Source organism: Cynara cardunculus (assembly GCF_001531365.2).
Source record: "Cynara cardunculus var. scolymus isolate 2C chromosome LG 15, CcrdV1, whole genome shotgun sequence".
Classification (NCBI taxonomy): domain Eukaryota; kingdom Viridiplantae; phylum Streptophyta; class Magnoliopsida; order Asterales; family Asteraceae; genus Cynara; species Cynara cardunculus.
Genome location: NC_037542.1, coordinates 15175700 through 15190793, shown reverse-complemented (window position 1 = coordinate 15190793; position 15094 = coordinate 15175700). Strand labels below are relative to the sequence as shown.

At 33.5% G+C, this 15094-nt stretch overlaps 1 protein-coding gene across 3 annotated transcripts; it reads left to right on the top strand.

Annotated features, from left to right (window-relative positions):
* The first annotated feature begins 4471 nt into the window (after positions 1–4471).
* LOC112527559 (protein KAKU4-like) lies at positions 4472–14972 on the top strand. 3 transcript variants are annotated; one of them, XM_025138266.1, is made up of 10 exons: positions 4472–4799; positions 6660–6715; positions 7286–7365; positions 8214–8323; positions 8413–8543; positions 10691–10873; positions 13196–13451; positions 13596–13666; positions 14322–14445; positions 14554–14972. In XM_025138266.1, the coding sequence occupies exons 1-10, from the start codon at positions 4508–4510 to the stop codon at positions 14688–14690; spliced, it is 1440 nt and encodes a 479-aa protein (XP_024994034.1). In that variant the 5' UTR covers positions 4472–4507; the 3' UTR covers positions 14691–14972. The 3 variants fall into 3 exon arrangements, with proteins under 3 accessions (XP_024994034.1, XP_024994033.1, XP_024994032.1); XM_025138265.1 differs by having other exon boundaries at positions 7289–7365; positions 14322–14972; XM_025138264.1 differs by having other exon boundaries at positions 14322–14972.
* The last annotated feature ends 122 nt before the right edge of the window (positions 14973–15094 follow it).

The window sequence follows — 15094 nt, the reverse complement described above, 5'->3', positions numbered from 1 at the left end:
AGTATATATATAAATAAATAACTATAAAAATATAAATCGTAAATATTAAAAATATTTTTTCACAATATATATATAATATATATAATAATAGAATTAAGTCAAAAACTATTCAATATTGGACTCATTTCGAATGTATTAACGAGACGATTATAATGGTGTAACTTGTTAAAATAAAAATGTATTTTATAAATATGTTTTAATTGATATACGATTATGTATGTTAATTTGATAAATGTTTAAAATGAAACATTTAAAAGTAAATGACATAAAGTAAATTAATTAATTAATTATAGGGGTATAAAGTGTAAGTTTAAAATTATAATTTTAAAAAAATTGGTTATGAGAATGAGAGTGTACTGAAGAGATGAGGTGGTGAAAAAGTGAATAAGTGAGTATAAAAGGTATTTTGGTCATTTATAATTTTAAGACTTTAAGACTTTTGCTAAATTTGCTTTATAAGATAGTATAGATCAGGAATAAAAATGTTAATATCAATTTTATATAAAAATAAGAAATTATACTTGAATAAATAAAAAGTTGTAATCCTACGCATTAAGAATAACTAGAAGGGTACTCGTGTAATGTATCGAGACATATTTTGATTTTAGTGTTTCGTTTTATTCTTTTTTTATATCGATATAATATAGTTTATGTGGTTTTGAGAAAACAATATTTTTGAATAAAATATAAATTTGAAAATATCATAAAGTTTTGGAAAAAAAAATATATATATATATATATATATATATCGATATCAATATCAAATTAATCTTTTTAAAAGTTCTTGTATTTCGGTGTAATTTCCTTGATTCAATTTTTTTAATTATAATTTGATTTAGGTTTAGTAACAAATAATTTTTAATTTAAGTTTAACAATAAATTTTTTTATAAATATAATAACTAAGTATTCTGTTAGAACTCAATGATTATCCTAATTATATTATATATTTTTTATATTTAAAATAATATGTTTATCCAATATATTTGATTATGTTTATCTGCAGTTATTTACACGAATTCAAATATGAAGCTTTAATAAGATGTATTTATGCACAATTTACTTGTAATCTTAAATTTCAAATAACATGTATCAATAAACACTACTTCGTACATAAAAAAATTAAGAGTTTTTGTCAAATGCTTTATAATATAGTATAGATTTGTAAAAAGATCACAAAATGTATACATTAAATTTTAATCATGTATCGATCTTATCGATTTGTATCACAAAAAATGAAAACAATCTGATTTGTCTTCTATTTTATTTAGTAGGGGGTTCACAACATGAAAGTTGATAGGTTTGTGTTATTTGGTCTTTGGTCAATGATTCTATTATTTGTTCCAGAGCCTCTGTTTGCATAAAACAATCACATATATGTTATATGTGTGTTTGTGTGTTTTAAAGAGTTTGTGTGTTATGTGTGTGTGTGTGTATTTTAGCTGTATGTCAATGGAGAAATTTATATTTTGATTCACTCTGCTTGATTAAATAAGAGCTAGAGAAGGTGAGGTGAAAATAGACAAATCTAGGTTTTGCTTCACTTTGCTTTGTTTCAAGTGCGCGTAAATGGAGAAGTGCATATAGGTGTCGTGGAGTCATTGGAGATCGATATGATTTTGTTGTCCCAAAATCACACATTTCGTTCCTATATGAAATTAAGACAACTTGGCTTTTTATATGTTTTAAATTTATTTTATTCAAATTCATATTTTCTATTATGATGTGTATTCACATGATTGGTGGACATGAATGAAGTACGAGACTTTTGTACATGTGATTTTATCCTTTGAAGACATAGGAAAGAGAGAAAATAAACTATTCATTTATGACAAAAAAAATCTTTTATTTATTCAAAAAAATGTTCAAGAACTTAATCGTTTAAATGAAAAAAGTTTAATAGTTTTTTTATTTAAAAAATAATTCAGGTATTTAATAATTCAAAATGAGAAAAGTTTAATGATTTTTTCGTTCAAATTTTTATAAACTGAATCATTTAAAATAGAAAAGTTGGTTGTTGTTTTTTTTAAACTTTTTTCATTTCAAAATTAAAAATGATATAACTCCTCTTTTATTAATGATGATAGGTTTTATTGTCAATAATATATTTAAATTTCATTATTGTATTTTAATTTATTTTAAATGTCAGAGTAAACTACAAATTTGGCCCTTATGGGTTGTCGGTTATAACATTTTTCGTCTTTATTATTTCACTTATAAAATAAAAAACTAACTTTTTTTAATATGTGACTGTTTTGTTTCTTGTTTGTAAAAAAATTGTAACACCTTTATTTGATGTCAAATATATATATATATATATATATATATATATTAATATTTTTTTAAAAAATGCTAACGAAATATATTGTGATGTATAACATATTCTTGAATAATTTAGAATTGTTTTAGTTGATTTAATATAGTTATTGAATAATACGTGAAGTTAGAGTTTTTAAAAGCAAAATACTTCAATAATAAATGTCATGTCATATATTTCCTCATTTCCTTCTTGTTTTATGTTTTTTAATGCTATTGTATTTCAAAGAGAATATTATGTCAGTAATATGTTACATATGAAAATTCCACTTGAACAATGACATGGCATGAATATTTAGGTGGTGTTTGATTTTTATAATGTTTTTCCGATGAAATAGAATTTGTCAAATGAATTTAAATCTGGCTTTGAAAGAATTAGAATATAATGTTGTTAAGTTTGACCACTTGTTTAGTTGGTAGATATTGGAATGAAATTTATTAAGGAATTAAAATATGCATGTTTGGTTCACATAATATAGCTTTGTAATTAGAATGAAATATTGACAAATGACTTTTTATGAAAAAGTTGAAACCGAAATCCAACTACTGTGGTTCAGATTGGTGGTGGTCGTTATGGTTTAGATTGGCGGTGATCGATGGTGGTTCAGATCGGTGGTGGTACGCGATGGTTTAGATTGACGATGGTCGGTGGTGGTTTAGGTCGACGATGGTTCAGATCGGTGGTGGGCAATGGTGGTTCAAATCAGTGGTGGTCCGTGGTAGTTCAGATCCGTGGTGGTTCAGATCGACGGTGGTCGGTGGTGGCTTAGGTAAACAGTGGTTCAAATCGGTGGTGGTCGACTGGTCGGTACTCGGTAGTGGTTCAGATCGATGGTGGTCGGCGATGGTTCAGATCGGTAATGGTTACCGGTGGTTCATATTGGTAGTGGTCGACAGTGATTCAGATCATTGGTGATTGGCAGTGGTTCAGATCGATTGTGGTCGGCTATGGTTCAGATCGGTGATGGTTTAGCTCAAGTAGGGAGGATTAGGCTATATTAGGTTTTATTTGATTAGGGTATATTGAATTAAAGGTATATTTGGTATTATGAAAATATATTAATTCTATTTCATTAAAATACCATGATGTTACTAAAGAAATTTGAAATCATTTATTTGATGGATTTGAAGATTCCTTTCCCTAAAAAAAAACCAAACGAAAAAAAGAAATTTGATCAAATGAATTCAACATTCTAATTCCATTAGATTTCTTCACAATCTACAAACCAAACACCATATTAATCACTTATTCCATATTATCTTAATTCAAATCAAAATGTTACTCATTACTATAATATGTAAAAATTTAAAATAAAAACCAATTTAAAATAGACTCCTCTAATAAAATAAAATAAAATTACAATACTGTTTCATGTATAAGTTCTATATTAAATTTTGTATAAGATATTGCCTTCAATTTTGTTATCAGCTTACAATTAGGGCTGTAAACGAACCGAACGAACACGAACGGAGGCTTGTTCGTGTTTGTTCGTTTAACTTAACCGAACAAACGAACGAACACGAACGGTAAATGAACGAAAATAATTGTGTTCATGTTCGTTCGTTTAAAAATCCGATGTGTTCGTGTTCGTTTATGTTCGTTCGTTAACAAGTTAAACGAACGTAAACGAACGAACATAAACGAACAGGCCTAACGAACATAAACGAACATAAAAGAACGTAAACGAACATGCCTAAATGAACATAAACGAACATGCCTAAATGAACATAAACAAACGAACACCCTCTTAAAAGCCCAATACTTAAAAAGATTTTAAATTTTGAATTCAAACTAAATAAATAAAAATTATATATTAAAATGAATACATAAACGAACATAAACGAACGAACGTTCACGAACATAAATGAACGAACGAGGCTCATGTTCATGTTCGTTCGTTTAACTAAACGAACAAATTTTTTTGTTTATGTTCGTTCATTTATTAAATAAACGAACATAAACAAACTTCCCGCCGAACAGTTTACGAACGGTTCGCTGAGCGTTCGATTCGTTTACAGCCCTACTTACAATTAAATTTTGCATCAATTATATCTAAAACTAAAAGTAACCAGTAAATCAATTAACGATAAAATTAAATAAATCGTTAACTCAAACTCTTTCATCCATTCTAAAAGACACCGAACACCAACACCAACACCATTTCTCTTCGCTCATCGAGACATCTCGCCACCATGGCTCCCGGTTCTCAGGCAGCCGTAGATGTCCCGGCCGGCAGATCCGGCGGGAAGATATTGAAAGCGAGGAGAATTGCTGTTAGGAAGACTCCATACGACCGTCCAATTTCGCATCAGCCTCAGCCTCAGCCTCCACTTCTGCAACCAGAAAGCCCTAGTTGGATCAGTGGACTTGTTTTTCCTGCCAAATTTGTTGCTGGCGGTGCGAGTAAAATTTTATCTTCATTCTGGAACCCTAAGAGTTGGAGCGCGCCTTCCTCTTCTTCTACAGACAGTGATTCTGAGTCCGGTAGATGATCTTATTTTGTCTTTTAGTTTAGTGTGTTTTAGTTAAATGCCTTGTTTCTTGTGTGATTGTTCCTAATAGGAGTTCTTTTTAGCTAATTCACAGTATTTATCCTTAAATCATTCTGAATTTAGAAAACAGTCATAATGGTACGGAGGGAATGCTATTTGTCACTGGTTACGAATGCATTGTGTTCTTTTTTAGTATCCGTGTATGTCATACAAACAGTTGCGCTAGGGTTTATTTTTAATAGAATTTGATAACACATTTCTTGGAGAAGCTTTTATCAAAGTTCATTTTGTGAAGAGGAAGAAGAAAAAACAAAGGTTATAGAGAAGAAACATTTTCTACTGTTTATTTGATGGATACCATATTTCCATACTCCTTTGCATCTTTATTAGCATCTGGATCACCTTTATCTTTCATAGGAACGGGGTATTGTATTATTGATTATAAATTTAGAGGGAGGCGATTATTATGATCTATGTGTGTTGCACTGGCATGCTTCTTTCTAGTGAATATAGTAAAAAGGAAAACTAAATGATGAATTTAGCAAATGTACAAGTAGCAAGAATTAAGCTTTTCTAAATCAGTCCAATGTGCTTTTTATATTTGAAAATAGAATAAGAATAGTCTAGTTGGGTATATGCAGTATACAACATTATTTCTAGTTGCCTTTGTATATGCATGTTTGGTTCCCTGGTTCTCCAAATCCCTATATTCACTAGGTTACATGTTGTTTCATGAACTCAAAAAGGAAGCTTAGGTGGTTTTAGAAAAGCAAAATAGAAAAGACAAAAAAGATAATACAAGTCTTCATAGTCTACGTTTTGTTTGTGTATGGACTCTATATTTTGTTTGTTTTTATGTCAAATTTGACACTCTTTCAACTCCTAATTTAGCATAGGTTGTCATTTTGAGATGTGTTATCCAAGTTGAAACAACTGATTGTAACTTCGAATTTGGTCATCAGTAATGGCAGTATGAGGATGCCCTTCACTCACAACTCCCTCGTCCAAGGCAATTGATTTTATTTCCTCTTTAGATATCAGTCAACTATCCTCTTTGACAACAAGCTCTATGTCACCAAACGAAGTTTCCCACCAAACAGTGACTGTCGTTCACGGCACACGCGATGACATAATCCCTGAACTTACGCTCAAACCGGTCCAACCCCTGAACAATATATCATTGCTGGTAACGGCTATTCATCGACCTTTCTAGTCAAAGTCAACAACGACAGTGTTTTTCTAATTTCAGATCCTGCTAAAAAGCACCTCCATCAACCATCCATAGGTCTTTCGAAGTACGATATGTTGCACCAAACTGCCACCACTAGCTTAAATACCAACCCTGCTCACAAAACTTATCTTCATTGGTATCTAAAGCCCAAGGCTTATTTGACTCTTTGTGATATTGGTGACACCTCTGTTTTACTCCCTCACCTTCATCTTGATTTAAGCCTTGGTTTACGTAATTGTTGGGTTGTTTTCCAAGTGGTGCTTCTATGTTTCTATGTAGTCATGTGTTTTGTTGGTACAACATAACGTTTTGTGGTCCAGCTCAATTTCTGGGATCACAGGTGTTAGGTATTTTTGGTTTGTTGGCGAGTCTAGTGACCTCATCTTGACTATGAGCTATTTTGGGGTTGGTGCTGGAGGATAATTTATTTTGAAATCTCAATTAACCATTGGATCATATTATGTATTTGAAATGATTTAAGCCCATAAAAATGGATGCTATACTAGATTTGAGAAATTAGAAGAAACTGGAATAATACCGTTTCAATGATCTGGAAACTTTGATTTGAATGTTTGGGTAATTCATTAATCTGATTTTGTTCCTACCTACCATCTTTTGCAGAAGACGATTCTGAAGATAATGAAAACCCTCCTGACAGGGTAATTGAGTTGAATCAGGTAATTGCTCAATTCTTCTTTCTCATAATTTGTTCCATGCATAGTGATGACTTCTGACTGTAGACTAATTGTTACATGAACTTGATAATTGAAAATAGTTGCATATGCTCTCTTGTAAATATAGTTGAAAGTTGTTAGATGACAAGGAACATAGCCTAGTTCCAGGGCGCAAACACCTATTCGCAAGTATACGATGCCAACAAGTAATATAGTTCTAAGAACCCGGTATCATATTCATAGCGACTATTTTATCCTTTGGATTGTTAACTTCAGTGAGGGAAGTTTAATTAATCAAATATGGGGGAGGACATATTAACAGCTAAACTGCAGAACTGTAAAGCTAATCTAACTATTAAATAAGACAAGGATCACTTAAGCGGTCTTAAGCAAGGATTATAGAACAATGTTGGTTGATACTTGACTAAAAAATTACAACTGTCACTGTCACTTGCATATTCTTTTAGCAAGTGTTTCAAGGCAATGAAGAGTCAAGAGGAAACCTGATTGCATGCTCTTGTTTGCTATGAATCTTTTTGTGTAACACTAAAGTTTTAACTGTAATTTTTACAGCAGCAGAAAGGCCATCTGTCTCAGAAAAGTGAAACTTTGCATTTAGTTGAGCAGCTACTTATGCTTGAACAATATTCAAGGTATCTTTTGGTCAATTTATTTTACAATTACTTTTTGATAACATTTGTCATATATTTTTGGTTTATTCTATTTTATTCTATACAGCCTTTATTGAATTGGATGATCTTGTATGATCGTGCTGCTTTCCATCCCTCTTTTTCTTCATTGTATATGATTTTTTCATAAGTTCATGCACATTTGGTGTACTACATTTAGGTATTGATACTACAATCATTGTTTTGTCTTTCAGTTTTGGCTTGGAGTTCATTGTACTCATAGAAACTTTATCATTAATACCTTCATAGTATTGTCTCAGATCTAGAAACCCATGGTGGTTTTCATAGATACTGCAGCCTGGTTGGTATGTATAATTAATATATTTTGCTTGTTAATGGAAAATTACATACCATTTAGTTATTAAGTAATGAGAAATGTAACATGTTACTATCTGTTCCACATTAAGTTGTCATCTCTCCTCTGGATTTACCATCTCTCTTCTGTTCCACATTAAGTTGCCATCTCTCCTTTTTGATTGATCTAAAAAAATGTTACTTGCAGTATTCAAACAAACTGAGAGTTGAGAGCAGGACACCTGCACCTTAATATGGGCTTTCTGCATTTCCAAATGTCAAATGCACTGTTCTAAATTTACTGAAATGTTCAATATTATTGGCACTATAAGGTAGGAATGAGGGATAGGAATGACAATCCTAAATTTGCCATATTATTTAATATTATTGGACTATAGATGCCTCAGTACCACTGATTTGACCTTCCCTTATTTCCACATTGATGGAGGACAGGCAAATGTGTTCCCAGTTTATTTGATGGCTTAATTACTCAGGGATATTTTTAATATTTGTTACAGGGAAGAGTGTGATAGACTAATAGAGATTATCAATTCACGAGTTGTAGATTACTCCATGAGAGAGGGTGTGGATGCTGGACCAAGTATGACCCATGGCTGGACTAACAATGGTATATCCAGGAATACCTGTAACATGTATCTCTGCTAAACTTTCTTGAATATGGACATATGATATTTTTTTATGGTAAATCATAAACAGAGACTCCTGATAGCCGCAGCCAAGCTATCCTGGAAGCAAAAAAGTGGGTAGCAGAGAAGAAATTTAGATCTGGTTCCAAGTCGGACTTGGACAATGGACTCTATGCTCTCAAATCTGTTACAACACCTCAGGTTAGGCTTTCACTTGTCTGATTTGATCTATAACTTCTTATGCACATCTTCTTTTGCATCATTGCATGTGTATATTCTTTTTTCTGATGCACCGAGTCTTGATATCCCATTTTTGGAGTTGTGAGACATGCTCAAAAAGTGCAGTGAGCATCGAACTGTCCTGCAGGCAGGTGTATATACGTAGGGTGGGAGTACAATAATGTCTTTTTATTACGCTTTTAAAAAATGATTTTGCTTGGGGGGATCCTTTACACTGTAAATTTGTATGTGTGGGAGGAAGATAGAAGATACAGTGACCTCTTATGTAATGCAGCTTAATTTTTTGATTTTGATTTGCAAAATTACACATGGCCGAAACAGTGCAGGGAACAAATAGTTGGTTTTGTATATGCAATCTTTGAATTGTATAAAATTATGATCTGAAAACCTTTTTTGTTATGTATTTGGGTTAGGTTTTTTTATGGAAAATAGAATCTAACAAGATCTGTTCCATTTTGAATTATAGGATTAGTTACTTGAGGTTGTGTCTAAATCAATATTAGGGTAAGTGATTAGACCTTCTATTTTGTTTTCAATATTAGGGTAAGTGATTAGACCTTCTATTTTGTTTTCAAAATACATTATGCGAATCTATATCTATTTTTGAACTTGTGCATTGATTAATGTTTTGAAAGTGTACTTGCAAGAATTTGATGCTTTTGTTTTAAGTGAATTTTGTATGAAGCATATGATATAGTTTTCCAAATTTGGATCAAGTTACGTTTCAAGAAAATAATTTTTGGAATCCTTCTTCTATAAGATGCAAGTACCATCAATCCATAATCATTTGATTACTTGAAAATTCAGTTTCATATTTCATGGTGGCATAGTCCCAAGTCCCAAAATTCTTTTTCTTTACGCATCTCCAGATTCAAAATACATTCCAAATCTTTCACTCAGAAAATGTGGTTTTACGTTCTGATAATTGTTGGTTTCAAAGCATATGCAAATTCTTTTATCTTAAAAATGCTTTGTGCATTTCGTAATTGAAGGTTTGAACACAAAATTTCATTTTGATGACCCATCCGGTGGTATATGCCAATGACTCAATTTTTTGTTGTTTTAATCGACCATGGTCACACTATGCCAGTGACACAACATACAGTGATGCAGCTCAAAAATCATGATATGCTAATAATGCATCATCAGAATATCATGCTATGCAACTGATGTGGAATGACAACATCACACTATGCCAGTGATGCGGCATCTGAATTCCACATAATCCGGTATCATGATGTCACTCTATGCCGGTGATGAGGCATCCAAATGTCACACTTACCTGGTGATGTGCTACCTCAGTATCATAACATCATACTAACGGTGTTGCAGCATTAGAATGTCACACATGTGAGTGACTTGGCTCAAAAGAAGTCATTATGTAATTAAAGGCTTTCTGAAATTGTCCTTACTTGTCAATGTTTAAAAACACATGCATATCAATTTTTTAAGCATATAACCTTCTTCACTCCTTTTAATGATCCTCTAAATACACTTATATATGTATGTGTGATTATGCATGTGTGATTATGCATTTTATGGTATGTGTATCACGTGTATGTGTATATGTTTGAACTCCTTGTAACTCATGCATTTCACTTTGATGATGCACATGCTCCATGCCTAGGCTGTAGACCTTTGGGCCTTGCACATTGAATAGCATTGAACATAAGGGATTTGCTGTTCACACCTTGTTCAGATGACTCCTTGATACATTCTGTTGTGATTTCTCTGGAGGAATGTAACAGCCAACATTCAAGTTCTTGGTTTATAAAAAGTTTAAGGGCCAGAAGAAAATATATGCTTGGTCACAAGACTATAATTGCATAGGTATTGAGGACAAAGGGAAAGTTATCTAGTTGTTTTGTCAATACTAACACGTGACATGTTACCCACTTGCTGTAATACTCCATGACTTGTACTAAATCAACACATTGCTTCTATGCATGAAATCAAATTACACCAATTATGTGGTGTAGTGTTGCAGCTTGTTTATTTCTAACTAGAAGACAAGTTCAACGATTATGTGCATTTTTCCATTTGCTAGTTGTAAAAAATGGCTCAAGCACAATTAGTAGTCAGTTGAGCCATTTCTTTGTTTTATTCAGCCTACTGAAGGGGAAGCAGGCTCACCGGTTGATGTGGCTAAATCATATATGCGAGCTCGTCCTCCATGGGCATCTCCCATTAATCATAACAATTCACTAAGCCCATCACCATTGGCAGCAGATTTATTCAAGGAAGGAACACTATATTCGTCCGGTGGTGGAATATCTTTCTCATCAGCAAAGGTGATAATCTCGATGCATCACAATTTCTTATTAAATCAGTAAATTATCGTTGTATTTTTCCTTTTTCTTGCCTTGCTATGATTCTAAGAACCGAAGCATTGCTATAATTATGTTTTCATTTAAGTCCTGGTATTAACTGTGATAGTGTAATCTGTTGACAATTTCACACATTTCTTCTTCAGGAGCCCTTTGTAGGATGTCACTGTTCCTAAAATGAATACATTATATACCTTTCAGTACCACTTTCAGTGTTCCTAAATAAACACGCTCTATACCTTTCAGTGCCACTGTCAGTATCCAAGAAAAATATGTTACCTTGACAATCATAACCTTTTTAGGAGGTCATAAAGTAGATGTAAGGTTTGTAAAGCACGAAGGGACACCAGAGAGAATTTCTTCTAGGAGGTTTAACTCCAATAAGTAACAAAGAAATCACTTAGATTGTTGGAGTTCATGCGAACAGATAGAAAAAGCGTGGGGAGAAAAGGGATGTATCAAAACAATAAGGAATTTTGAAGATGCAGAATTTCGGGGAGTCATAAAAGAAGAGAAGAAGGTGTCATCTGATCTTAACAAGGTTCAGTGTGAAGGAATTTCAAACCGGAAAATCTGCAACACTTTTGTGGAATTTTTCATATTTCATTTCCGACATAGGTGATGCAATCTTTGTTTTCAGTTTTCAGTTTTAGTATTTAGGTTCTTTAACTTGGTGGTGGGCTTTGTCGGTCCCTTTTTTCTTTGTTTTTTTCTCCCGGTGGATTTTGTTTTCTTGGTTGTTCAACCCTTTGGTTGTTTCACTCTGATAAGCGTTTTTGCCATTTCAGGAAAAAATCTTTTTTGCTCAGGACTATTCATTTTTAATAATGATATAAAGTTTCTTGTCTTTCATGTCCGAGGTGACTTCATTTTTTGTAGTCTTTGCATAGAATCCCCATTCTTCTCTTGCATTTTACAAATTTGCCTTTCGGTGACTTTCATTGTTTAGGTGTGCATGTAATCGAGGCAGTGCCTAGTATGGGGCAAGATTGCACTAGTTAAGCACAATGAGACATAAGCTATGTGATTCTGTGGTGGATTCAGTGTCCAAGCTCTTGGTGAGCGTCACTGATGGTTAGGATTCCATGATAGGTTTTTATTGAACTCATTTTTGATACTACAAGTGTTGATACCAGAAAGATATCAAGTTGTAATTAATGAAACAGATGCCGGAGTTCGATTTGATGCATCATGTTTGCGTCATAACACTCATGATTAATCGTACTCTAATTGACGTGAACTCGGATTTAGCTTCTGTAATTATCATTTTGTTTCCATTCATTGGATCAAGTTTTTGTTGCTTTGACTTTACAACGAAGTTTGCTATTTCTTGAAAAAAAGTTTACAATCTGATAATCAATGTTTGGTTGGAAAATGATGATGGTTGTAGGAATTACCAATCTACAGTTTCATAAATTAGTTGAGTTAGCAAGCACCAGTTTCAGGACCGATAATCACCCTAGCTAAATTTTCTTATGGTTTCTATATTGGTTATAATGAGATTACTTTTCACCCTGGTTTAGAAGCATTTCACTCATGGCATCTATTCCAGCTAACTAATGTATTTTTGCATGCACAGTGTTTGTATACTTTTTCACAGTTCTCTGAATCTTGTATATTGTTGCTTATCTCTTTATCTAGCAAAAACCTACTCCTTTTGGCCCTAAAAAATGTAACATCTGATTTGACATGTAGTTTCATGAGAACCTTTGTGACTTTGTCTAATAATCAAATACTTAAAATGCCCCTTAATAAGACAATTGAGAAAACCCATGGACCAAAATCAATGTCATCAATGATGTTGTGATGCTCGTTAACGAGCAAATACGAATTTTACTTGAAAAAGGAAAGTTGCATTTTTTTTGGGGGGGGGGGGGGAAGGAAGTATTTTTTAAGATGAGAGGTTGTTTGGTTGGTTTTCCATCAAGTCTTGTATGGATAAAGCTATCTGTGTGGATTAATCTGTTTGTAGGGTTTGTAAAGGTTTTTGTTTGGGAGTGCTTTTCCATAGATGGAAGGAGCATGTTTTTAACTGGGAGGGGCAGGGTTGGAGAAAAAACTTGGCTTTCTGCATAAAGCTTCCCCTATAAACCTACTGAATAAGCCACTTTCTATATCATCAAGCCACTACCAAAAGAGTCATATAGCTTACTGAATAAGCTGCGAGTCTCATTAAGCTGCTAACAAACAGGCCCTAAGTTACTGTAGAAGGTTACTTTCAACACTTTCCTCTTCTAGCCAAATTCTAGCTTTCTCTTGATTTCTTGATTTTTTTCAATGCTACAGAGGGATTATCTTTCTGCTGGATCATGGAACATTCAGGATGAAATTCGCAGGCTGCGCTCCAAAGCAACTGAAGATATGCTAAGCAGCAATCGATCCTTGAAACTTGCATCATCCATGCTAGAACATGATACACTAAAACACTCCTTACCAAATGACAAGTCCTTAGAAAGAGACGAGCCAATCACTTTGGAAACACTAAAATCAGTGGATGAAATTGTGAATCTAGCTGCGGAAGAGGGTACTGTTGGTCTCTCAGGTTGGTGTCCTTGCCTTGTGCTTTCAAATTATTCCAATTTGTTGTTTGTGAAAATGTGGGCAATATAGTACATGTTTCTAATTTCTGAAATATATATTAATTAAAATGGCCCCATCCCTCCCTTTCTGTTCATTTTACCGTCAGACATGAGGACTACTCAAATTGATTTACCAACCGAAACCTTGCCTACAATGCCAATTCTGGAGCAATATCAGGTATGCAATGGCAACAAAGTATACTAATCAAATTCACCCTTATTATAGTACTCTCTTCATCTCATAAGGGTTGGAAATTTTCCATTTTGGCTGTTTGATACTAACTGCAACGGTTCATTCTACAGTAATCTTTTAAGCTAAATTGAATAATTCCCCCCTCAAGTTGAAAACTGAATTTTAAATGCTTATTCTCTATTTTTGTCATGATGGGCATTTTGGACATTTGAATAACAAATGAATACTTTTATCTATATATGTAGAGTCGAGTGTTGCAGTGGTCATGGGATGAAGGGAGTACATTGATATAATGCTAATTGTACTTTTGGAATATCCTTATTATATTTCTTTAACCGGTGATTGATGCTTGCTTCATCCCACTATAAATGTTCACAATGAAAAAGGGGTACAGTTTTAGAAATCTGTAATTGTTACCCTCTTAGTTAAATGACAATTTTACTCTTCATGATAAAAGGAGTAATGAATTTCTCCATCTTATAATTAAGGGTAGAATTGGAAAGTAGACACTTACTTTTGAAAGTACACATTTATTTTGGGAGTCGGGACAAACTAAAATAGAAATGTGGACATTTATTTTGGGACAGAGGGAGTAGTTCATGTACTTGTTGATTATTATTTGATGACTTTTGGTTGTTAGACGAAGGGTACGGACTCCATTGAGATGTTAGATGGACAAGATGCTGCCGCTAATAAATCTCATGACACCGAACAAAACATCAGGCCTTCTGGTGAAGGAAACAAAATAGAGAAGAAAGAAGATGGTAGGCAATCTGATGAAAGAAATCTAGATCAGGAAAGCCATGGAATAGATTATGTTATAGCTGATGTGGTAGTCGATAATAATTGTTATCTCATGACTGAATCAACAGAGATACCGCTGGTCCATAATTCTCAGGACAGTTCTAACACCAATAACGACCACACAAAGGCGGCAGATGGCACAACTGAAAACCGAGCAGTGACCAGAGCTAGTAGACAAAGCAGAAGAGGGAAAGGAAGAGCCTAGTTCTGAATGCCGTTTGTTCGAGTGGCGCGCCAATGTAACATTATTCGATAGCCTGTAAGTCCATAGTCTCTACTCCGTTTTTTAGTCTTGTTTGTACTCTGCTTGCTGCTATTAACCGAGTGAAACCAAGTTTGTGTTCGTTTTAGGTAGAGCATAGGTAGACTGTATTATTAAGCCAGTCCCTGTATTATGACTAATCTAGGGTTCGACTGACCGTCTGTAATTCACAATCATATTGTAGTTATACTATGTGATTGATGTGTTGTAACACCATTTATGAACATACTGACATGCGGTCGGGGTAAGAGGTTCAGCCTGGGTAAGGAACCGTTTATTGAACGCTAACCAGGTAAGCACTTATCAGGTCACTTACCTTGTTGGGTGAGAATGGTAAGAACCGAGAA

Bases quoted from the DNA above. Each gene is read 5' to 3' on its own strand.
- LOC112527559 (XM_025138264.1), top strand. From the start codon at position 4,508: ATGGCTCCCGGTTCTCAGGCAGCCGTAGATGTCCCGGCCGGCAGATCC. The intron at 4,800-6,659 runs GTAGATGATCTT...CATCTTTTGCAG, and splicing joins AGACAGTGATTCTGAGTCCG to AAGACGATTCTGAAGATAAT. The intron at 7,366-8,213 runs GTATCTTTTGGT...TATTTGTTACAG, and splicing joins ATGCTTGAACAATATTCAAG to GGAAGAGTGTGATAGACTAA.